Below are 19,664 nucleotides of genomic sequence, written 5' to 3' on the forward strand. Positions count from 1 at the left end.
ATATAAACAAAGTTGATTCCAAGCAGCCCATGTTTGTTAGTACAGTTAAAGGGTTTGGTCAGTATGCCAGTGTTGACTTGAAGGATGGATGGATGGATCTGTGTTGTTGGTGTCCCAGGTATAGATTTCTCACTCGGTGGTCCCTTATGTGGGATATCTTTAAGTATGTGTGTTTTCAATATTTAGGGAAATCCTTTTAAGATGAGGAGACAACGGTGCAGGTGTCAGAGTGTGTGTACCTTCCTCTTTTTTTTTTCGTCCACTCTTCTTTGGGAATGATGGTCTCTTGAGAGTACAGAGCGGTGTCAGAGATATGTTGGTGTGCATTTCTGGGAGTCTACTAAATCTGCTGCTTCATGCATGTGTTGGTCTGCTTCATCATCAGTACATGTGGACTTCCTGTGTGTGCAGAGGTCAGTCACCCCTAGTCCTTCCGTCCCTTTCCTACATTCTGCCTGTACTTAGCGTCCCACACTGATGTTGCAGGTCTTGCAGCTGGGGTCCTTCTTGGCGTTTACTGTAGACATACTCATCAGCTGGTGCCCACTGATCTCAGCCACTGTGCCCAATGCCAGGTCCACAGGCTCCGTGTAGATCACCTCCAGGATCACGTCCTGAGCGTGGTGGAACACCAGACCGCCGTCACCCTGTTCATCCTGCTTGCAGGTGAGGAAACGGTTGTTGGTGATGTCGAGAGAGGGGAGCCTCTGCTTACAGAAGTCGTCACCTCTCGAGCCCTTCGGTGCCAGGACCAGGATGACATAGTGATAGGCTGTATACATGCAGTAGAAATCCCCGAAGTACAGGTTGGTGTTGGGGTTGAAGAAAGTGTCAGCGCGGACCTCAAAGCGATGGCGGCCATAAGGGGAGTCCTGTGGCGTTTTGCCTGTGTTGAACTCTGTGTTGCAGCTGAAGAAAATGCCCTCCAGCTTGCCACTGATGGGTGAGCCGTGACTGCCACTGTTGTCCTTCACTGAAGGCAGCATCCGGTTCTCCTGCGCCTCCCTAAAGTTTAGAAAAAAGAGAATTAAACTGGCCATGAGCAAGAAGCAATCATGTCACCAGTTTCCTTTCTGAGGCATTCAAGAACAAATCTGCCACATTGCTTTTATCTACAGTTGTTGTGCTCCCCCCTCAGCCAATGAAAGTAATTTTGGAAATGCTACAAGACAGTGGTTACATCCATTACTTTATCAGATTTGAGTTCAAGTTTAACAGTGTGTGAGAGAGTGTGACACATGGGAATAAAGCTGATTAAATGTGCAAGAAACTAAAACTCTAATTTGGTTATCTCTGGAGCCATAATGACATTAGCCCAATAAAGTCTGCCTCACAGAAACCTAAGGAGAGAATAGTGCTCGACTGAAAAACAAATTATTTCTTTATCATTACGACACAAACTGCCAGAAACAAAAGCAGCTTTCAGAAAGCAAATTAAAAGATGAACACGCAAAGCGATGGATGCTTCTGTGGCAGCTGAATATCTTCCCCACAGGGTTAATCCCAGCAGGAGCATCCAGAAGCTCCAGTACATTCAGAACAGCGCTGCCAGGCTCCTGATGAGAGTGCGAAGACACAAACATCAATTCTGCTTTCATTGTACTGACTCCCTGTCTCCTTGAGGATTCACTACAAAGTCCTGCTACTCACATACAAATCTATCAACGGACATACGCCTCCTTGCCTACAGGAACTGACCATAGCACCTCCACCAGCACCCTCAGATCTGCCAGCAGCTTGCTCCTCAGGGCCCCCAGGAATAAACTCTGCACCATGGGGGATCGAGCCTTCTGCTCTGCTGCATCACGCCTGTGGAACAGCCTTCCTAACCAGGAGTGCAGCACCGAACCCAGTCTCTTTTTAAAAAAGGCCTAAAAACCTTTCTATTAATGATGGTTTCTTAATTCTGATACTATTTATTTTATGTTGTGTGTTCTATGTTATGAATACTGTCGCACTTTGAATTACACTATGAATGAAAAGTGTGGTATATATCAAATGTATTATTATTATTATTATTATTATTATTATTGTGAAATCTGAGCTCCACAGCTCAAATTATGAATTGGAATTATACCACTATCACTCCAGAGGTTGTCATTATATCCATAATTGATGCTTTGTTGTGTTCATTATAGAATTATTCTGCTCCCACCCAGGTCACAGGAGCAGCGCCATGGAGTTGTCAGTACCGTTTCTCCCCACATGATGGTGCAGTTTAACAGAAGCATATTCGGTACACTGTTGCAGCTTCTACTCAGCAAAAGGGAAAAGTCTGTGCAGATGATGTCATGTGGTAAGGCTTCAACAAAAGATTGCTTTCAAACTGATGGTTTTGGTACAGAAACTGTGAGTTTTGGTAAGTTAAAGGCACTTCCTCTGAGGAAGAGAATATATAAGGAGAAAGGAGAACACAATTACATGAGGAGGGTAAGACAGGAAGTAGGAGAAAGGCTCTAAAATCACCCCAGACAATATGTTGTATAAACTGTGACTGCACAACGCTACAAACTAAAATCAGCTTTTCCAGAGATATTCGGTCTCTCCCTCGTCTGTCAAGCTATTCTCTAACATCAAAACAGTTTTGAGAAGCTTTTGCTGCCACAAGCATGTTTTTTCCCTTTTCTTCCTTTTCCCTCGCATCCCCTGACAACTGTCTGCTATTGTCAGACAGAGTTACACAAGTCTTTGGCACTCTGAAAGGAAATCACAAGGCAGATGAAAAAATGACTGCATTTTCAGGAGGTTACTGGAAGAACAAATCTATGACCCTAAGGGATTCTATGGATTACTATTAGTACAGCTGGCTGTTACAACAGTTTGACGTACTTGTGTGGATTTATGGAATTAATCAACATGCTTTCTGCAGCTGCATCCTTCAGCTGACTCTTCACTTTTGCAGCTTTTCTCTAGAGGGTAACACATTACACATTAACCCTAAATGACATGGTCCTCATTCTGTTTGCATACACAAAGGAGCTGCAGTGTGAATGAGATATAAAAATGTAGCATTAAGATGCATTTCTTTGCTGTTTTCATTATTACTATCAGCATCAGAGCATTTCATTTCCTGTGTTTGATGTTTGTGTATTTTGTGAAGCACTTTGTAACTGGTTTTGAGAGGTATATTAACACTATATGCAGTACTTCCTTAGTTTAAAGGTCATACTAGCATCAAGTGAGCTCTAAGGTCAGAGAGGGCAACAGATGTGAATGTTAAAGAGAAGCAATGTGCAGCAATCAATGACGACAACAAAATTAGACTAGGATCATTCCCCTTAATTGATCAATTTATAGAAATTTTGAGAAATTGGAGAGAAAGAGTGGAGTAAAGCAATGCAAACAAACATTTAAGTTCACAAACAGGTGAAGACAATTATTTTCAGGCTAACTGTGATAATATAAATGTGGTCCCATTGTTTTAAAGTACAGAAAAGTTCAGATTGAAAGTTTAATTATTGATAATATACACTACCTCTCAGACAGCGCCATATTAGTGAGCTACTTTCTTCCTGACACATTTCTACAAGTATTTTAAAAAATGGTAAGTATAATACATAGATGAGCTGCCTACCTGGCATGATCAAAGTACTCTTTATTCTGGTTCCTGTAGAAGACAGAGAAACGCAGCATCCGGCCAGCGATGACCTCTGCCTTTTCCAGCAGCTGGTTTAGATGCACTGTGGAATAATCTGGAAACAGACACAATATGAATCATTATGAAAATCTATATTCTGTCAGCAGGTTATTAGAAGTACTAGAAATAAAAATCATTAAAAGGAACAATGATGGAATATGAACTGATGTATGCATGATCTTGAGATTAATAGCGTGAAAACACTCAGCATTTAGAGCATTTTGGGTATAATAATGATCTCTTTTCACTTCCCACTATTTCAGCAGCTCTGCCAAATGGGTGTGGATTTTATCCAAAGCATACTTTAAAAAAAATTTAATTGTGAATTGTGAGGGCATTTTCCCCATCTCAGTCTTCCCACAAGCACTTTAAACACACCAACAAAGATGATTTGGGTTACCAGAAGAAACTGTTCTCTCATGCAACAATTAAGTACCATGAACAAAAAGACAGACCGTTAGCTTTAGGTTAGATGAGGAAAATGCATTCATCAATGTCACTGTTAATCCACATAGTCAGATTTTTTGTAGACCTTTAGTCTATTTTTTATGGCAAGGCTTATAATGATGACAGTGAGACAGGAGGAATCAATGGCAGTAAAACAATTCATCTGAGACTTTGAGGATTTTACAGTAATAGAGGGTCTTGGCAACAGCATCTTTTCAACAACATCATTACGGATGCTCTTTCATTGATTTCACTCACTACTACTCACTCATCACACTAACTCGCCAGTTCTCCTTCCTTCCTTCCTTCCTTCCTTCCTTCCTTCCTTCCTTCCTTCCTTCCTTCCTTCCTTCCTTTCTTCCATCTCAACAGCTACTTTTCATCTTTGCAGTAACTGCCCCACCCTGTTCAATTTGTAGATTTTTTTTGGTGACATTTTAGCATTTTAGCCATGCTAGTAGCGTGGTTATACAGATGGTAGACTCAAAGTCAAGATGTCAAATGCAACAGAGGTTGCCAGCTGGAATTGAACCAGGGATGTTTGCACTGACATAGTGTGTGTTGGATCACTTAAACCTCAGGGAAGACCCTCCCCACCCTCAGATTCTGCCCTCCAGTCATCATCTCCTTCTTCCCCCTTCTCCCCTCCCCCACTGTAAGCCTCTAGCCAGCACCGTTGAACTCAGTGACCTCTGCATCAGAAGATATACAGCAAGGCCCCCCTCCTTCCTTTAATCCTTCTTTTTCCTCAACATCCCCTCCTCCATCTCTCCATCCATCTTTCCTTCCTGACCCTCCACTCAGTATAAATTAGCCTCCCTTTAATATTCTCCCTGATATTCTGCTCCATTTATTTTGCCGTTCCTCTCTCTTCTCCCCCTCCACTAATTGTCCTCCGTAGTTCAGTTTGTCAAGCACACGTCACTCACTGCCAAAATCAAATGCAGCACTGAGGTCACACATCCTGTAAATGTATGTACTCACCACTGTAAAGCATATTACTTACCAGCAGTGCAGAACTCAATGATTTCACTCCACTCCGAGACAGCATAGTCCCCGTCAGTCTGTTTTGATGCAGTCTGGACGGCCACGGTGTACTCTGTGCGTGGGCTCAGGAACCAGTGGCCCCGAACAGTCATGGGCAGGGGCACTGCCTTGGCCACCAGCTTGGTAGGAACATCCTGGAGGGAGGGAGTGCAGGGGGAAGAGGGGATGGAAAACGGAGGTGAATGGACTGGAAGGAAACGGTCAGAAACTCCATTTATGGACCGTATTCTTTCATCCACCTGCAGGGATTTCTAAAAATGCTCCATGTAAACACATACACACACTAAAATGTACAAAATTCAGGTGCCAGCTTATACCCGTTTCTGCCTGTTTGTCTATGTATGTACACCATTCTGTACACAATTCACCCCCAAGTCTCAGTGGAGCTTAGCAGCTCATTAATCCACCACTACTGTTGCTCCACACTAAAATCAAAGTACTAGTATGGGGCCACCCACCATAACAGAGTAGAAAGAGGAGAATAAGTGACTCTAGGAGGAAAGGAAGTAGGCTGATGAAACAAGCCTGTAAGATTACTAACTACTGAAAGAGCTGCAGTGTTCCTGCTGCTACTGGTACATTAGTCTATTAGTGCTCTGATGTATGGCTCAGCATGGAGTCTTTGAACAACAGTTTGAAAAGCAGAATTAACAGAAGTGAATATTTTGTATCAGGTCGAACACTGACTTATTTTGATACTTTCTCAATAATAAACCAAACCATACTAGAAAAAAAATTATGGTTTCACATCAGCCTCCCTTTTTATGGTAACTATAACATTCTGTGCTTGGCCCATTATCAATCTACATACATTATCATTACCCCAAAAAAGACTTATAATGTTATATGTGGTATGGCTCTCCTTTAACTCAAGTACTGTCTAGATTACAGTTTACCTTTAATATTATAGAAACATTGCTGCCTAACTTCAAACTTGTACTGAATGCTGATAAAAATCAAATTTATAAATATCAGGGATTTTCGTTAGGTATAAGTCTTATTTCTACACCTCATGTGGAACAACTGGCAAAAGAAGTAAAGTGTGTTTCTTATATCGGAATAAAGCAAGATTTTCTCTTGATGACAGGAAAGCCGGTGTGTAATCAACCATCATATCTGGATATATCCTTTGCTCTCATGCTGTTCATTCCAATTGAAAACAACTTGATACAGTTTGCCATTACGCCTTGATTTTCCAAACAGGAAAACATATTATGCTAATCATTATGTACAGTGAAAAAATAGACTGGTCCTCTCTAGCAATGAGAAAAGAAATACATATTAAAACTTTTTAGATATGTATCTATATGATATGTATCAAATTTAAAACTACTGTTCACCAAACCAGTTGCTGAAACTGACTAACTCTTGATATCCCTACAGATAAATGCTGAACTTGAGAAGGCTGCCTTCCAGTATTCTGCACTATGTAAATGCAATGAAATACAAAAGGTATTTAATTGTTATCTAGTTAGATAAAGGTTCAAAAGGTTATATTTTTTCAGTGGCAAGAGACGTACAGAAGAGAAACTTTGTTTTCTTAAAATTGACATTAGTTCTAAACATATTACTTACAAATATCACATTCAGTTACTTACTAATAAGGCCAAATACATTTTAATAAAATACACAAAAATATGTCTTTAACAAGTCAATTTACTACATTTAATTTCAGGACTCAAGGATTCAATAATTATGAGACAATCATTCATTCATGTTTTCTTGATTTAGTCTTGCTCATAGCCTAGTTTGTGCTATCAAGGAATCATAGTGAATGCTCAGTTTTTCACGCAATGAATCACATTACTGCCTTAACCTTAATAAGCTAAAAAAAACCAACAACAACTAATTCTAGACACATTTCTTTTAGTTTTATAAAATCCAGCAAATTCCTTTTAGCAACTGCAACAAGTGGCCTTTTGGTGAGTCATCTGTTGTATTGTGTTCATTGGTGTTTATCTTCGGTGTTTACTGATTCATGTGTTACCTTGTGTTTGAACTTATTTGAGTTCTTGTTCTCCTTCTTGTTCAGGTCAATGAAATAGTGTGTAATGCGCTCCTTGCTACGTGGCTCCATGTCCCAGCAGATCTTGAAGGAGTCGCAGGTGATGTTGCTGATCTTGATGTTCTGCGGAACAGGAAGCTCCTCCATCTCAGAGATACTGCCATCCTGGGATTTACTTCCTGTGTAGATGAAAAGACAATGGGTGATGTTTATAGTGGTTTACATGAATGTGAAACAGAAGACAATATTAATTATGAATGTTTTGTAAACACACATCATGTTCTGGTTTACCAAAACTAATTTCAATTTGATATAGTATTAGTGCATAGTATATAGTTGTGACTGTCATTTGCTCATAATGACTGCAATTTTATTCAGCTTGCACAATTATATCTTTTCTTCTCTCTTTTTTACTGGCCATAAATCTTCTATGCTACTGCGGTCAGTAATTATTCCAGAGACAGTACTCACAGTTGGTCACTTTACAATGGTACTGTATATCTACCATATCACACAAAAAGAACTCCCTGCGTAGCCGAGTACCATATGTGTTGCCATGGAAACACATCAGCCCCTCAACACACACCTATCTGCTTTCGAGAACACACGAGGCATTAAATATTTCAAATGGTGCTGATTAAATCTCCTCTCCTCTCAGCAGAGATGGATCCATCTATAATCAGCAGTAAGGAAAAAAAAAACTCAGCTACCACACTGCGGGCAGTGAACAAAAGCCTGCAACAATGACATTTAAAATGCAGGTGAATGTCAAAGAAATTCAGCCATTCGTTTAAGTTTGGTTTGACTTGAATAATTTCAATTTCACAGTTTTTTGACATGTCATTCCAAGCTGGGACCAAAAGGCCAATGCAACACAGTTTTTCATCACAGAAAAAGACAAATCTAATATTTCTCTGAATTGCATCTGTCAGGTCCCCTATGCGTAACACAACATGCAGCACATGCGCACAACCCAAAGTGTGGGTTTGGACTAGTGAAAAGGTCAAAATATAGTTGAATAAGTGCTTTGTAGAATTAGGATGAATATAGACTTTGCATCACACACAAAGACGCCCATTTGGCATGGGAACAATGTGTTGTCTGTGCACGCTCTGGGGTCTAAACACGAGAGTAAGTAAAACACAAGAATGCAGAATTTGGGAGTAATGCACGATGAGGCTGGACTCTATAGAGAGTACACAATAGCAGGAGCAGCGGAGCATGGAACGTCCATCTCCACTCATCAGCTGTTAGAGGGTGAGATAAAAGAGTAATTGCATAATTGGGCTGCGTGGACTCCGTTTGTAGATTGATTCATTCAAGGAAATCACAGCCAGAAGGTAATTCCTGCAATGTGTAGCTTGCCCTTGAGAGTTGAAAACAGCTAAAAAAGCAGCCCAGACATGCAATTTCATCCTAGCTTGGATATTTTTTTCGAATCACAGCTGTTGTAAAATAACATATATCAGAGACAAATGTATGTTCTTTGCCACCAGACCAGATCACACCCCCCCACTTACTTTACTCCTAATTACTGCTTTTTAATCATTACTAGCTGATTACCAATAATAATCATGTTTAACGCAAAAGAAAGAGCACCTAGTGTTACATGCTTGGACAAACCTGCTGCTCATGATGAAAAACACCAATAAATCCACTTTTGAATTGTGAATTAACTGTGGAAAGACAACTTTTTCAGTGATAAAACAGATGGGTCTTTGGGAAACAAATCTTCATGCTGAGCCAGTATATTTACACAGGTTTATTCATCTGGACCTCTGCACATGGCTTAAACTAGATTTTAGTGGCACTGGGGGAAGGGGATTCCAGTATGTAAAATTGTAAAGCCAGTAGTTACATCTTCTGCTGCAGTATGCCCAGCTCTGATATCTACTCCTACACCTCTCTGATTGCATTTGTGAAAACATCTTTTGTTGTTGGCCCACATTGAAAGCTCATCTCATTATACTTAATGAGATGTTTGGCTTAGACTGAAGGGGTCAAGACAGGGACATGACAAAGCAGTCTTCTGTGAGCTCGGACCAGACAGTGATGCCAGCACTGGATCATCCCACTTGAGACTTTATGGTGCTGACCTTTAATAAAATCAAGAAAAAGAAAAGCACTGTTGTCACTCTCTGATATGTGAGTCACAGGAAAATGTGAAACACCTGAAGGCGGTGTTTCTTTTGTAAGTTTGCCCAAGTTGAGACTGGTCATAAACATGCTAGTACAGGCCTTAAAGGAGAGCCAGTACAACTATTTCAAATGTGGATATTATTGTATATTAAAGAGAGATGTTTTGTGCCGATTCACAAGTATTCATCATTAATCATTCATCACAAAACATAAGCTTTCAGGGTATTCCATTTTAAATCCTCATTACCTCAGGCTACCTGCAGCATATTAATGTAAACACCAACCTAACCCAAACACCAAGGATGAAAAACCTGCTAACTTAGTTGCTGTGTTGTGCCTGAAGCAAAGTAACATCCTTGTCCTCAGCTTCTTACGATGCTAATGTCAACACCAATGTTTCCATTCAAAACTCTGCAAGGAGATCTCATGCAGGTCCACACGTTCCCAGCTCCTTGTGATCCACACTGCTCTTACTCTAATGTTCTCCTAATTAACCTGCAAATGGAGGTATTACGCCGACACAGTGAAGCTTTCCAAATGCACTACGATAACACTCTTAAGACTACTCAGTCAAGCTTAAAGGTAAGTTATCAGGGTAAACAAGCCCTGAAGGCTTTAATTCATCCAGAAAAAACATGAATGTCATTAACAGACATAATGTAATGGTTAAACACTAAACTTGAGCCACCGGGATTTCAACATACTAGGAAATTCATGATAAAAATAAAATTGATTACAACTTCCTGGCAATGAATTTAGATTTGATACTGTATTTGATGTGTACAGGTACTTTTGCAGCAGGCTTTTTGAGATCCAGTGCTAAGCTGAATCCTCTGGGACTTTGAGAGCACAGGATGAAAGATGGAGGTGCGAAAGCCAAGCAGCATGAAGGTCAGACAGTAAGGGAGAAAGTAAAACCCTTTACAGTCTCACATGTTAGGCCTAAACCGTCCGTCTGACTTAAATGTATTGTTTGCCATTGTATCTTGGCTCTCACTACTTTGTACTTACACTGCTACTGTAGCTAATATTTATTTTGTTGAGTCATAATTTTACCATTGAATCCATTATACTGTAATGCCCTTCTGTTATTTTGCCTTATTATTTATTGCACTGTATTACACTGCTTTGCAGTAGGGGGAAGGCGTAGGATGCCTCATCATGATCAAGAACAAATTGCCAGTTCTTGAGCCAATGCTTAGGAGCTTATAGGAACACAGCTTACTCATGCTGTGCACAAATGCTCAGGGACTTCATACTGACATATGAGCACATTCAACTTGATACATGTGAGCGAGTTCATATGTATCAGTACATGCTTGAACAGTGTCAAAATGCAAGACAGAGCAAGATATGTGCAGCATAGCAAAAGCATTAAACATCAGAAGATGGACAGCCTACTTGGTTAGATCTGCTAAATCTAATGGACCTTACAGAGTACTGCCCTTTTGCTCAGCATGCAGTCAAATGCCAGTGTGGAAAGGCAATGGATGCAGGAGGATCAATACAAATCTTGTTAACATGCATATGTAGGGCCACCCTAATGGCTCTCTGTGGTAAGATTTGTTACAGTCACACCTGGCTTGGTATGGAGAATTACTTGTTAGCGCTTTTTACCGGCAAGAGGTGAGTGATTTGATTTCCACTCAAGACCATCCACACAATGTAAAACACTCTCAGTTGTGTCTGGTGATAAAAGTGTCCATCCTGTGAGATTGTTATGGTGCACCCATTTAAAGGTCGAAGTCTCTCTATTTCAAAACAAGTCAACTTTTGGTCCAGGTTAATGTTGAAAAATCAATTTGCATGGTACTATGTGTAAAAAGAACTGGCAGAAGATACTAGCACTGACTGCACAAGTGGGCACTGCACTCAGACAGGCAAGCCTCCTACTTTTTAAGCTTCAGCATTAGGTCTAAAATTGAACTGTAGACTTGAGCAGTGCAACACTCAATAGACATTGATGCTCACAGGCCTTTGAAAAACATGCTTTTGTTCCTCTTGATGCACAGGCTAGACTGAGACAGAGACCATGCTGGGAGCAAGAGAAGCTGCCAACAGAAAAGCATCTTTCTCCCAGAGTGAGGTAAACAATGCCCTGTTCATCAGGGCTGCATAGTCTGTGTTCCACCTTTTACACATCAATAAGCTCCTGAACAGCAAACAAAGACTTAGTAAAGATGCTTTAATTACACAACCTTCAGTGCAAAAGACAAGTCTTGCATTCAGGATTGACCCATCCATATTCTTACAAATTAATTAAATCCAGGAGACCTTTAGGGAGGACATCGCTGTTTTCTAAATATGTCCAAAACCAGAATGAGTCAGCACTTCTCATTTGCATTGAATTTGAATTCCTAAACAACAGACTGCGTCAACTGTGTTCTTTGTAGCACAAGTCTTAAATGTCACTGGAATATAATCTACCAGCAGTCAGGCACTGAAGAAGGATATTTAGGGGATTTCCTGACTTTTAGGTTCAGACTGCATTGCAAGCGATCTCAAAAGACTTTCTGAACTATTGAATACAGTAAAGTCAGTTACCAGCGAATATATTATGCAGATAATAAGTGGCTGCATAACATGTACCTGCAGCTCTTGCCAACACAGTCATGGCACGCAGCTGCTGCCATAAAACATGGCCAAACTAAAATGCCAGCTTACTCAGATGATGTTGTATGTCATAAGGCCGTCCTGCTGTTGTTGGATCACACTGGATATGCTCTACACAAGTCCACCGAGTAATCATTAGAGGAGTTAATATTTCAAACAAAACTGAGTCTACAGCCACATTTTGGCTCTGACTAAATGTTTATTGCAGAGTAGGAATTTCTGGCAGAGCTTCATCTGCTTCCAAGGTGTGCGGGGAAGTAAAGAAGTCTGAAGGGGTCAAAATTCTAGCAACAGCTTTGAAGACAACAAGCCCAAATGTGTTGGTCTCATAATGAAGTTGTTCTTTGTATTACAAGTGCTGCTGAGGGTTTTGACCATTTCAGGTTAAATGCTAATTCCAGCATGCCAATATTCTCTCAATGACAATGCTAACATGCATCGGTAGATGTTATGTTTGCCATGTTCATCATTTTAGTTTAGCATGTTAGCATGCTAATATTTGGTAATTAGCAAGCACAAAGTACAGTAGAGGCTTATGGGAATTCTATTAATTTTGTAGATATTTAGTCAAAAACCAAAGTATCTGACAAAGTATAAATTTGACTGAAGAGTTATTAAAGTATGGAAAAATGAACCAAATTTGAAAGAAATTCATCCAGTAGTTACTGACTGGTTTTCTGTTGTTTATATAACAATGATGATATATAATGTTGCTATGTCAGATATCCATGTTTAACATGGTCAAACTTCTATAGCTTTGGCTTAATGCATTTAGAGATGCTGCCTGCGATTCAAAATCCAGGGCTTAAACCTGCTCAGAATGCTTTGTTTGCATTGTTTTTCTCTCTGTAGCTAATGATTTATGTCAATTTTTTTCAAATATGCCAATAAACGGCAGTCTATTATGTAGCCTTGGTTGCTAAGGTGGTTGCTAACAATTTTAAATGTGTTATTTGCGTTGTCCACTCACATATTTAAGATTGGAGTTTGAATCGAACATGTACAGATGTATTTGAGAAGTTGACATTTCAAGGAAAAGAAAAAAAGAAAGAAAAGACAGACAAGTGAAATCCTATTACTACTGATTGTTTACGTAGCATGCTAAGTGGCCAGAAGTCAGCTGTGATACAGCTCTCGGAAGCTGACCAGTCAGAACAGAGTGGGCTCATCAGGAGGGGGGCCTTAAATAGACAAGAGCTAACACAGCCTGTTTCAGACGGAGGCCGAAAAGAGGGGCTGCATAAAGGACCAGTATAAGATAAATAAGGACATAACTGTAAATCATGCAAAGATATTTCAGTAAAGCCCCAGAATATAAATACAGACCTGTCTGTTTATTTATCTATCTATCTAGTCTATTTATCGAGTAGTAGTGTTTCAGGCAGAGAGGCTTCACAAAGTGCACAGTATCGCTTGTGTAAATGGAAGCCATCCATCATCTATCAACTTAGGCTAATTATGTCAGCAGCTGCGGCACAAAGGCCTTGCGAGACATGTAGTGGGTATTTCATTATTCCCCTGTAAGTATGCATTAACTGTGGACATAAAATCAAAATGGTGGCCTGAGCCTCAGAGGTTGGTGACAAATTTGCATCCAGTATATATCCAGTATAATGGAAGAGGTTTTCTGAACACCGGCAGCAGAGATTTCTTATTCACATGAGCAGATTCTGTCATTTTCTTACTACTCATCACTCTAAGCGAAACACTCACTACCCCCCACTTATTCATGTCACAATCCCATCACTAAAGTGAACCATTAAGGCTGTGCCTCCAACACAGTGTACACACATACACAACTTGTATCCCACGATTTCTTTTGTGCATTGAAATGCTCAAACAGTCCTCAGTGTGTATATGTGAGCACTTTCACACAGACAGTAGGCCTACTGAAACTGCATGCATTTCCATTTGCTAGGTCAGCATAGGCACATAAGACTCTCATGCTGGCAATTAAATATTAATGGATTTGGGAGATAAATTTAGAAAGCTATGTGGAACTGAAATGAATACGGTCCTTGGAAAAAGGTTCTTATTTTGACCGGATAATATAACAACTCTATTTCCAAGAAAGGAGAGGTCAAGATGTGCAGTCTTGTACATCGGGTGTGGCAGGGGAAATGTGAACACGAGATATCTGGAGGTCATTTTAAGCGTCATTGAAATACAGAGGTGGTCAAAATAGCAGAAACACCAACATAATCCAATCAACACCACAAACCATCACACAGGATTTAACATCACAAGCTTCACTTATTTACTGAAGGAATGGATTGCTGGATTGCATCTTAAAGCAAAGAGTACAAGTATGTTACTGTGTCCACCAAGTGTCAAACCAAATCTTGGAGAATTTGCAGTGGATACAAGGCTTTTATAACACTGTTATCAACTGTGCAGTGATGATTATATGAATTTTTCTAGTAGAGCTTTATTCTCTAAACTAGCATTTCTAGAAACTACTCAGCTATACGACAACGACTAATTGTTCTGCAGAATCTCCACAGAAGGTAGACATTGTGACTGTGTTGCTCCATAAACAGGGACTATGTGGGTGTCTCAATGTCTCAAGGAAACAGAGAGACTATTTACACTGGTTAAACTACTTGACAAATAGGAAAGTGGCTGTAGTGCTGCAAATGCCAGACTTGATGGAGAAAAAAAAGAAAAAGCTTGCCAGTACACCTGCAGCTTAGGAAGCACAAAGCTAGCACAGAGTCCATTAGAAAAGTCTGGCCACAGTATACCATTATTAAAATTACAACTTCAAAACCAGGCCAGCAAAGCACTAAGAGGACATAGACTGCACCCTGCTGTAGGCTATTACATTATGAGGAGCAGATGAGGAAATGAAGCACAATGACTGCACTGTGATCAGATGCTGGGGGTCTTTTAGAGGCTTAATGAAGACACCATTGACTCCAGGATGGGTGGTGTGTAAACTGACTGGCTCTAACCAGCCAATCCACACACAGATCAAGATAATCTGGTTTTTAAGCCAAATTAAATCTATCCATCCATGAAAAGGTGCAATCACATTTCATTTCAGTAATCTAGAAATCTAAATTAAAAAGGGGATCTCTGTGGTCATACGTCTTGACTCAGATGTGGAAACGACTGTGTGTAATTTCACTGATGGGTGTGTAGGGCTGTACCGCCTGTGCACACACACACACACACACACACACACACACACACACACACACACACACACACACACACACACACACACACACACACACACACACACACACACACACACACACACACACACACACACACACACACACGGGTGCAGCCATGCCTGAGTCTCTCATTTTCTCCTGATGATGACTTGCTTTTTTCCCCCCACCATTAAATTCGTATCAGGGTGAAGCCTGCCCTTGTAAAACAAAACAAAATAAAAACAAAAAACTGCATATCTATTCTGACAACATATAACTAGCTTAAAGATGGCTTCTAATGTATGATCACAATCATATACATTCTTTATTTGATGGTAAATAACCAGGAAACTTTTGAATTCGGAGAAGTCAACTACAGACTACACAGCACACAGCTGGATGACTTGATGAAATTTCCATAAGTCAATGTTGGAATATAAGATTATAAATTGAGCAATTTGGAACCACACAGGCTTCTCTTCATTGTATGCAAATAAATTGATTAAGGCAGCTCCCAGAGAAAAAGACAAGCAGCAGTTATAGGCGGGGTAGCTGGCGGCCTCTGTCCACGTCTGTGGTGCTGAAACACAGAACCGTATCATTCAACATTGTCTGTGGCTGCTCAGTTTGTAGGAATATACGTTTCCTCTGAGCAGAGACCCCTCTCTTAGGGATGAACTAACCCCTGCTGCCACAGAAAAGGCACTCTGCTATTCCACACACGTACCAACCATCCATCCCTTCATCCAAAGAACCGGTAGAGCGACCGGCCCTTATTCCCCTCAAACACACAGTAAGGGTTCAGCATGCAGCTAAAACCAAAGACAAAATACGTTGCATGTGCTGTAGAGTCTCTGGAAATTGACAATAGGCCATATTACACCTAAAATGCGCGCAAATGTCTCAACACCACACTGACAAGCAGACATAGCACTGTGAATGGTCCCCTTACCATCTCGTTCGCATAACTGTATGGCGTCCAAGCTCAGGTCCTTGATCATCCCCTCGCAGGGACTTAATGGACTGGTGATGTTGTGCGCCAAGCCTGGTACCTCCATCTCTGCAGAAGAGCCTGGGTGATGCTACCGGTCAAATACTGTCACTCGTTGAATATCGTCCACGGGGATTGCGCAGCAGGCTTCCTTCCACGGTCGTCAAGGAGGGAGAAAAGAAAGAGAAACCGGTTTCCAGTCAGTCCCCCGCTCAGCTCTCCTCTCTGTCTCCTGGGTGGTGTGGCTAGTGGCACGTCAGCGAAATCGTCACGGGTGCGAACAGCACAAGCAGCCAATTTGGGTTTGCAACGTGAGGCATAGCAGCATTTGCGGGGATGCCTTTAAATGTATAGACACCAAATACACCAGTCTGTGCGTTTATCTTATTTTCATGCGCTCTCTGTGCACGCTGCGCTTCTGTGCCTTCAGAGCCACAAGTGTGTATTGTGTTAGTCTGTCGCGGGACACTTGAACATTCAACGGATTAGTGCAGAGACGTTCAAATCCACTGGCTCCTTATGTAACCAGATTAGCCCGGTGTTCCCCCTCAGGTTTTGGTCTCCATCTAAAATACTCCGGTTCTTTCCCATTTCACGTTCAACGTCATCCCATCAACCATCACATCTCCTTATTTGGTGAAGTGTAGCCCTCTCTTGCAGGAGCGCAGGTGCATGTGGAACACACAGTAATGAGCTGGGGGGCAACTCTGACATATTGCGCGACATAATGAATGGACTGCATCTGCGTTTTAGTCTTAAAGACCATCCCTCGCGCCTTTTAGACATAATGGCACATAATGAAATGCAAACCCCTGTCAGTTTATAGACAGAAAACCATACGTTATGTCTGACTGTGTGTGTGTGTGTGTGTGTGTGTGTGTGTGTGTGTGTGTGTGTGTGTGTGTGTGTGTGTGTGTGTGTGTGTGTGTGTGTCGTTATCTCCCCTCACTACACCCTCTTTATCAGTGGCCCACAGGAGCAGGATTTCAAAGACATAAAAGGTCAAGTGCATAGCTAAACACACACTGAAGGCTGCACTCTTGGGCCTTGCACAAGTCAATTCTGATAATCATACGGTCATTTTCATTTTTCTATTTCCCACAGCACTATTGTCTCCTCTCCAGACTCCATAGGGGAGCATCAGAGTGAGGTGGTGTCACTTTCTATTTGTTTTTGTCTCCCTCAGTGTTATACAAGGCACCCTGAGGAGAGGGGACAGAGTGTTTATCTATTCAGCGGACAATGGATTCTGCAGCTGCGCCTATGGGAACCCTGAGTCATCCTGTTTAAGACTGGGGTGAGGCGTAGTGGTATTCTCTGTCTGAGACAAACTGACACTGCATCATCATCAACTCAAAAGAGTGCAAAGATTGACGTGACCATTTGCATATCCTAATTTATCCTTTTCCTTTTTTTCACGCAGATACAGTAAACTGGTTGGTAAGTATTTTCATTCACACTGGAGGATTAGAAAATGGGGTTATAGCAGGCAGGCGAATTAAACTCATGGTAAGCCATAATCACTGTGGCATTCATATTCAAACATATTAGATGCACCACTGAAGGAATGAATATACTCCTCACTCATGATTTCATGCCGGTAACACTGCATCTGGCTCAAATTTCCTGCTGAGGAGATACAACTCATTAAAAGTGAAGGTCAGCATGCTGATTACTCCCTGCAAACAGAGAGCCATCTGTGTCTCCGGAGAAGATGCTGCTATAGATTCAGCATCAACAGATGAAATGATCTCTCAGCTATTTTTGCAATACATCTCTAGTGTAGGAAAGTTATATGTGGCAATATGTGTTTATTCATCAACTGCACTACCCAGCTTGTTAGTATGACTTAACAACTGCCTTCCTGCTGTCTAAAATGGCTTGATTACTAAAGAGCTTTGCCTCGATATCCTCAGATTAACACAGCATCTGTTTAAATGACTGTTTCCCCTATAATTCCATAAACCACTGAGTAAGCTCAAAGGTCCATGAGCAGTGAACATAAACAAAAGGAACTAGAGCTCTGCAATTGGGCCCAAATGCACCAAATAAAGAACAGCTCATTGTTATGTACGCCATCATCTATTTCTCTTTGTCGCTCTGCCTCCCTCCTCCTTCCCATTTCCCCGCTCCGCCTGCTGAGCTTATCTGGTATGGGAGAGGAGGAGGCTGACGGATTCTGGAGGGTTCCTTCTCATCCTACCTCCATCCATCCTCCTTGCCATCCCTCTCTCCACCCACCCGTATCCCCTCCAGCGAGAGTCATCATGTGTTAGCATCAGTGTTCCAGTAGAGCTGCAGCAGGACGAGGGAGTGCGACACTGTGTACCATGTAACACACACCCAGCCAAGTCCATCCCCTCCCCCTTTCTCCTCCTTTCACCCGCGTCCTCTCTTTTTTCCTCCTCACCTCTTTTACCCCCCCTGTCCATCCCTTCTACCATCTTTCTTTTCATGCCACTTTTCTTCCATTTTCTCTGCTATTACACTAGATCTTTTAAAGTGCATGTCAGTGTGCAGCAGACAGTGTCAGTGTGTGTGTTTGTGTGTGTGTACACTATATTCTCACTGTGGCCTGTATTGGCAGTCCACTCTGATTTGCTCACTCTGCTGTGCTTAGAGCTCAGAGGCCACGAGAACACGCAGTGACAGATGGAGACATAGCAGGGAGAGAGGTGTAGTAAGAGTACGAGACAACAGGCCAAAGGGGTTTAAAAATGATAGAATTATGGAGAAAAACTGAGCAATAGCCACATTTGAATTGTATCATTTGGTTCATCCATCTTTCGCACACCCACACACACACCCTACAGTCACTACACATCGCTTCTTATCCAAGGGGTCAGAATATGAAACACAGGTCATAACAATTTATATTAGTAGAAAATAATACCAAGTCTCCAGGGCTCTGTGTGTGTGTTTGTGTGTCACTGCATACCACAAACACATTTGTCTGAGGGAAGCAGATGAAGCGTGTCATTGATTTTGTAGTGTGAGCTCTGGCTTTAGCTGCAGTTTGACTAATTATAACCATGTGGGTCCAAATGAAGCTGAGCTTCAAGAATGAAACACTTTTCACCTACAATCCTGTTACAGTAAAATCTACTAACACTGTATCATTGCTTTCCAACACACAACAAAAGCACATGTGATTAGGCCTGCACATTTTAATCAAGGCAGACTAATTACAAGAAGAGCTTAAGGAGGTATTAATAAAATGTATTTAATTGATAGAGTGCATAGTATGGGAAAAACTGAAACGATATAATGTATATAACAAGTATTTTCCAATACTGCGTTTTGAAATCATTTCTTTTTAATGAGCTGCAAAGGAATATCTGCTGATGGGAGTTCAGACAGATCTGGATGGATTAGGCCTGGAAGGGGGATACCTGGGGATCCATAAATCAGACACTGAATGCTGACAGCAGCCCAGAAAGAAATCATTTTAAATTCTGACCACAATAAGATGATTTGTTAACAGAAGTCGAGTGGAAACGTCCAGAGACTCTTGATTGAGTTGGAAGCAACAAAAGAAAAAGAGATATAAAGGATATAAAAAAAGTTCTCTTCGTTTTGGAACAAAGCTTGCAAAAAAGCCTACACGGTTGAGATCAATATATT

At 41.2% G+C, this 19,664-nt stretch overlaps 1 protein-coding gene across 1 annotated transcript; it reads right to left on the minus strand.

The window, feature by feature from the left end:
* Positions 1–15: 15 nt before the first annotated feature.
* Positions 16–16,119, minus strand: LOC133992148 (phytanoyl-CoA hydroxylase-interacting protein-like). The gene is made up of 5 exons (XM_062430850.1): positions 16,002–16,119; positions 7,119–7,315; positions 5,091–5,265; positions 3,575–3,692; positions 16–1,005 (listed from the first exon to the last, which is right to left on the minus strand). Exons 1-5 carry the CDS (start codon positions 16,105–16,107, stop codon positions 462–464), a joined length of 1,140 nt encoding a protein of 379 aa, XP_062286834.1. The 5' UTR covers positions 16,108–16,119; the 3' UTR covers positions 16–461.
* Positions 16,120–19,664: the final 3,545 nt, after the last annotated feature.

The sequence above is a fragment of the Scomber scombrus genome, chromosome 12, assembly GCF_963691925.1.
Source record: "Scomber scombrus chromosome 12, fScoSco1.1, whole genome shotgun sequence".
Lineage (NCBI taxonomy): Eukaryota > Metazoa > Chordata > Actinopteri > Scombriformes > Scombridae > Scomber > Scomber scombrus.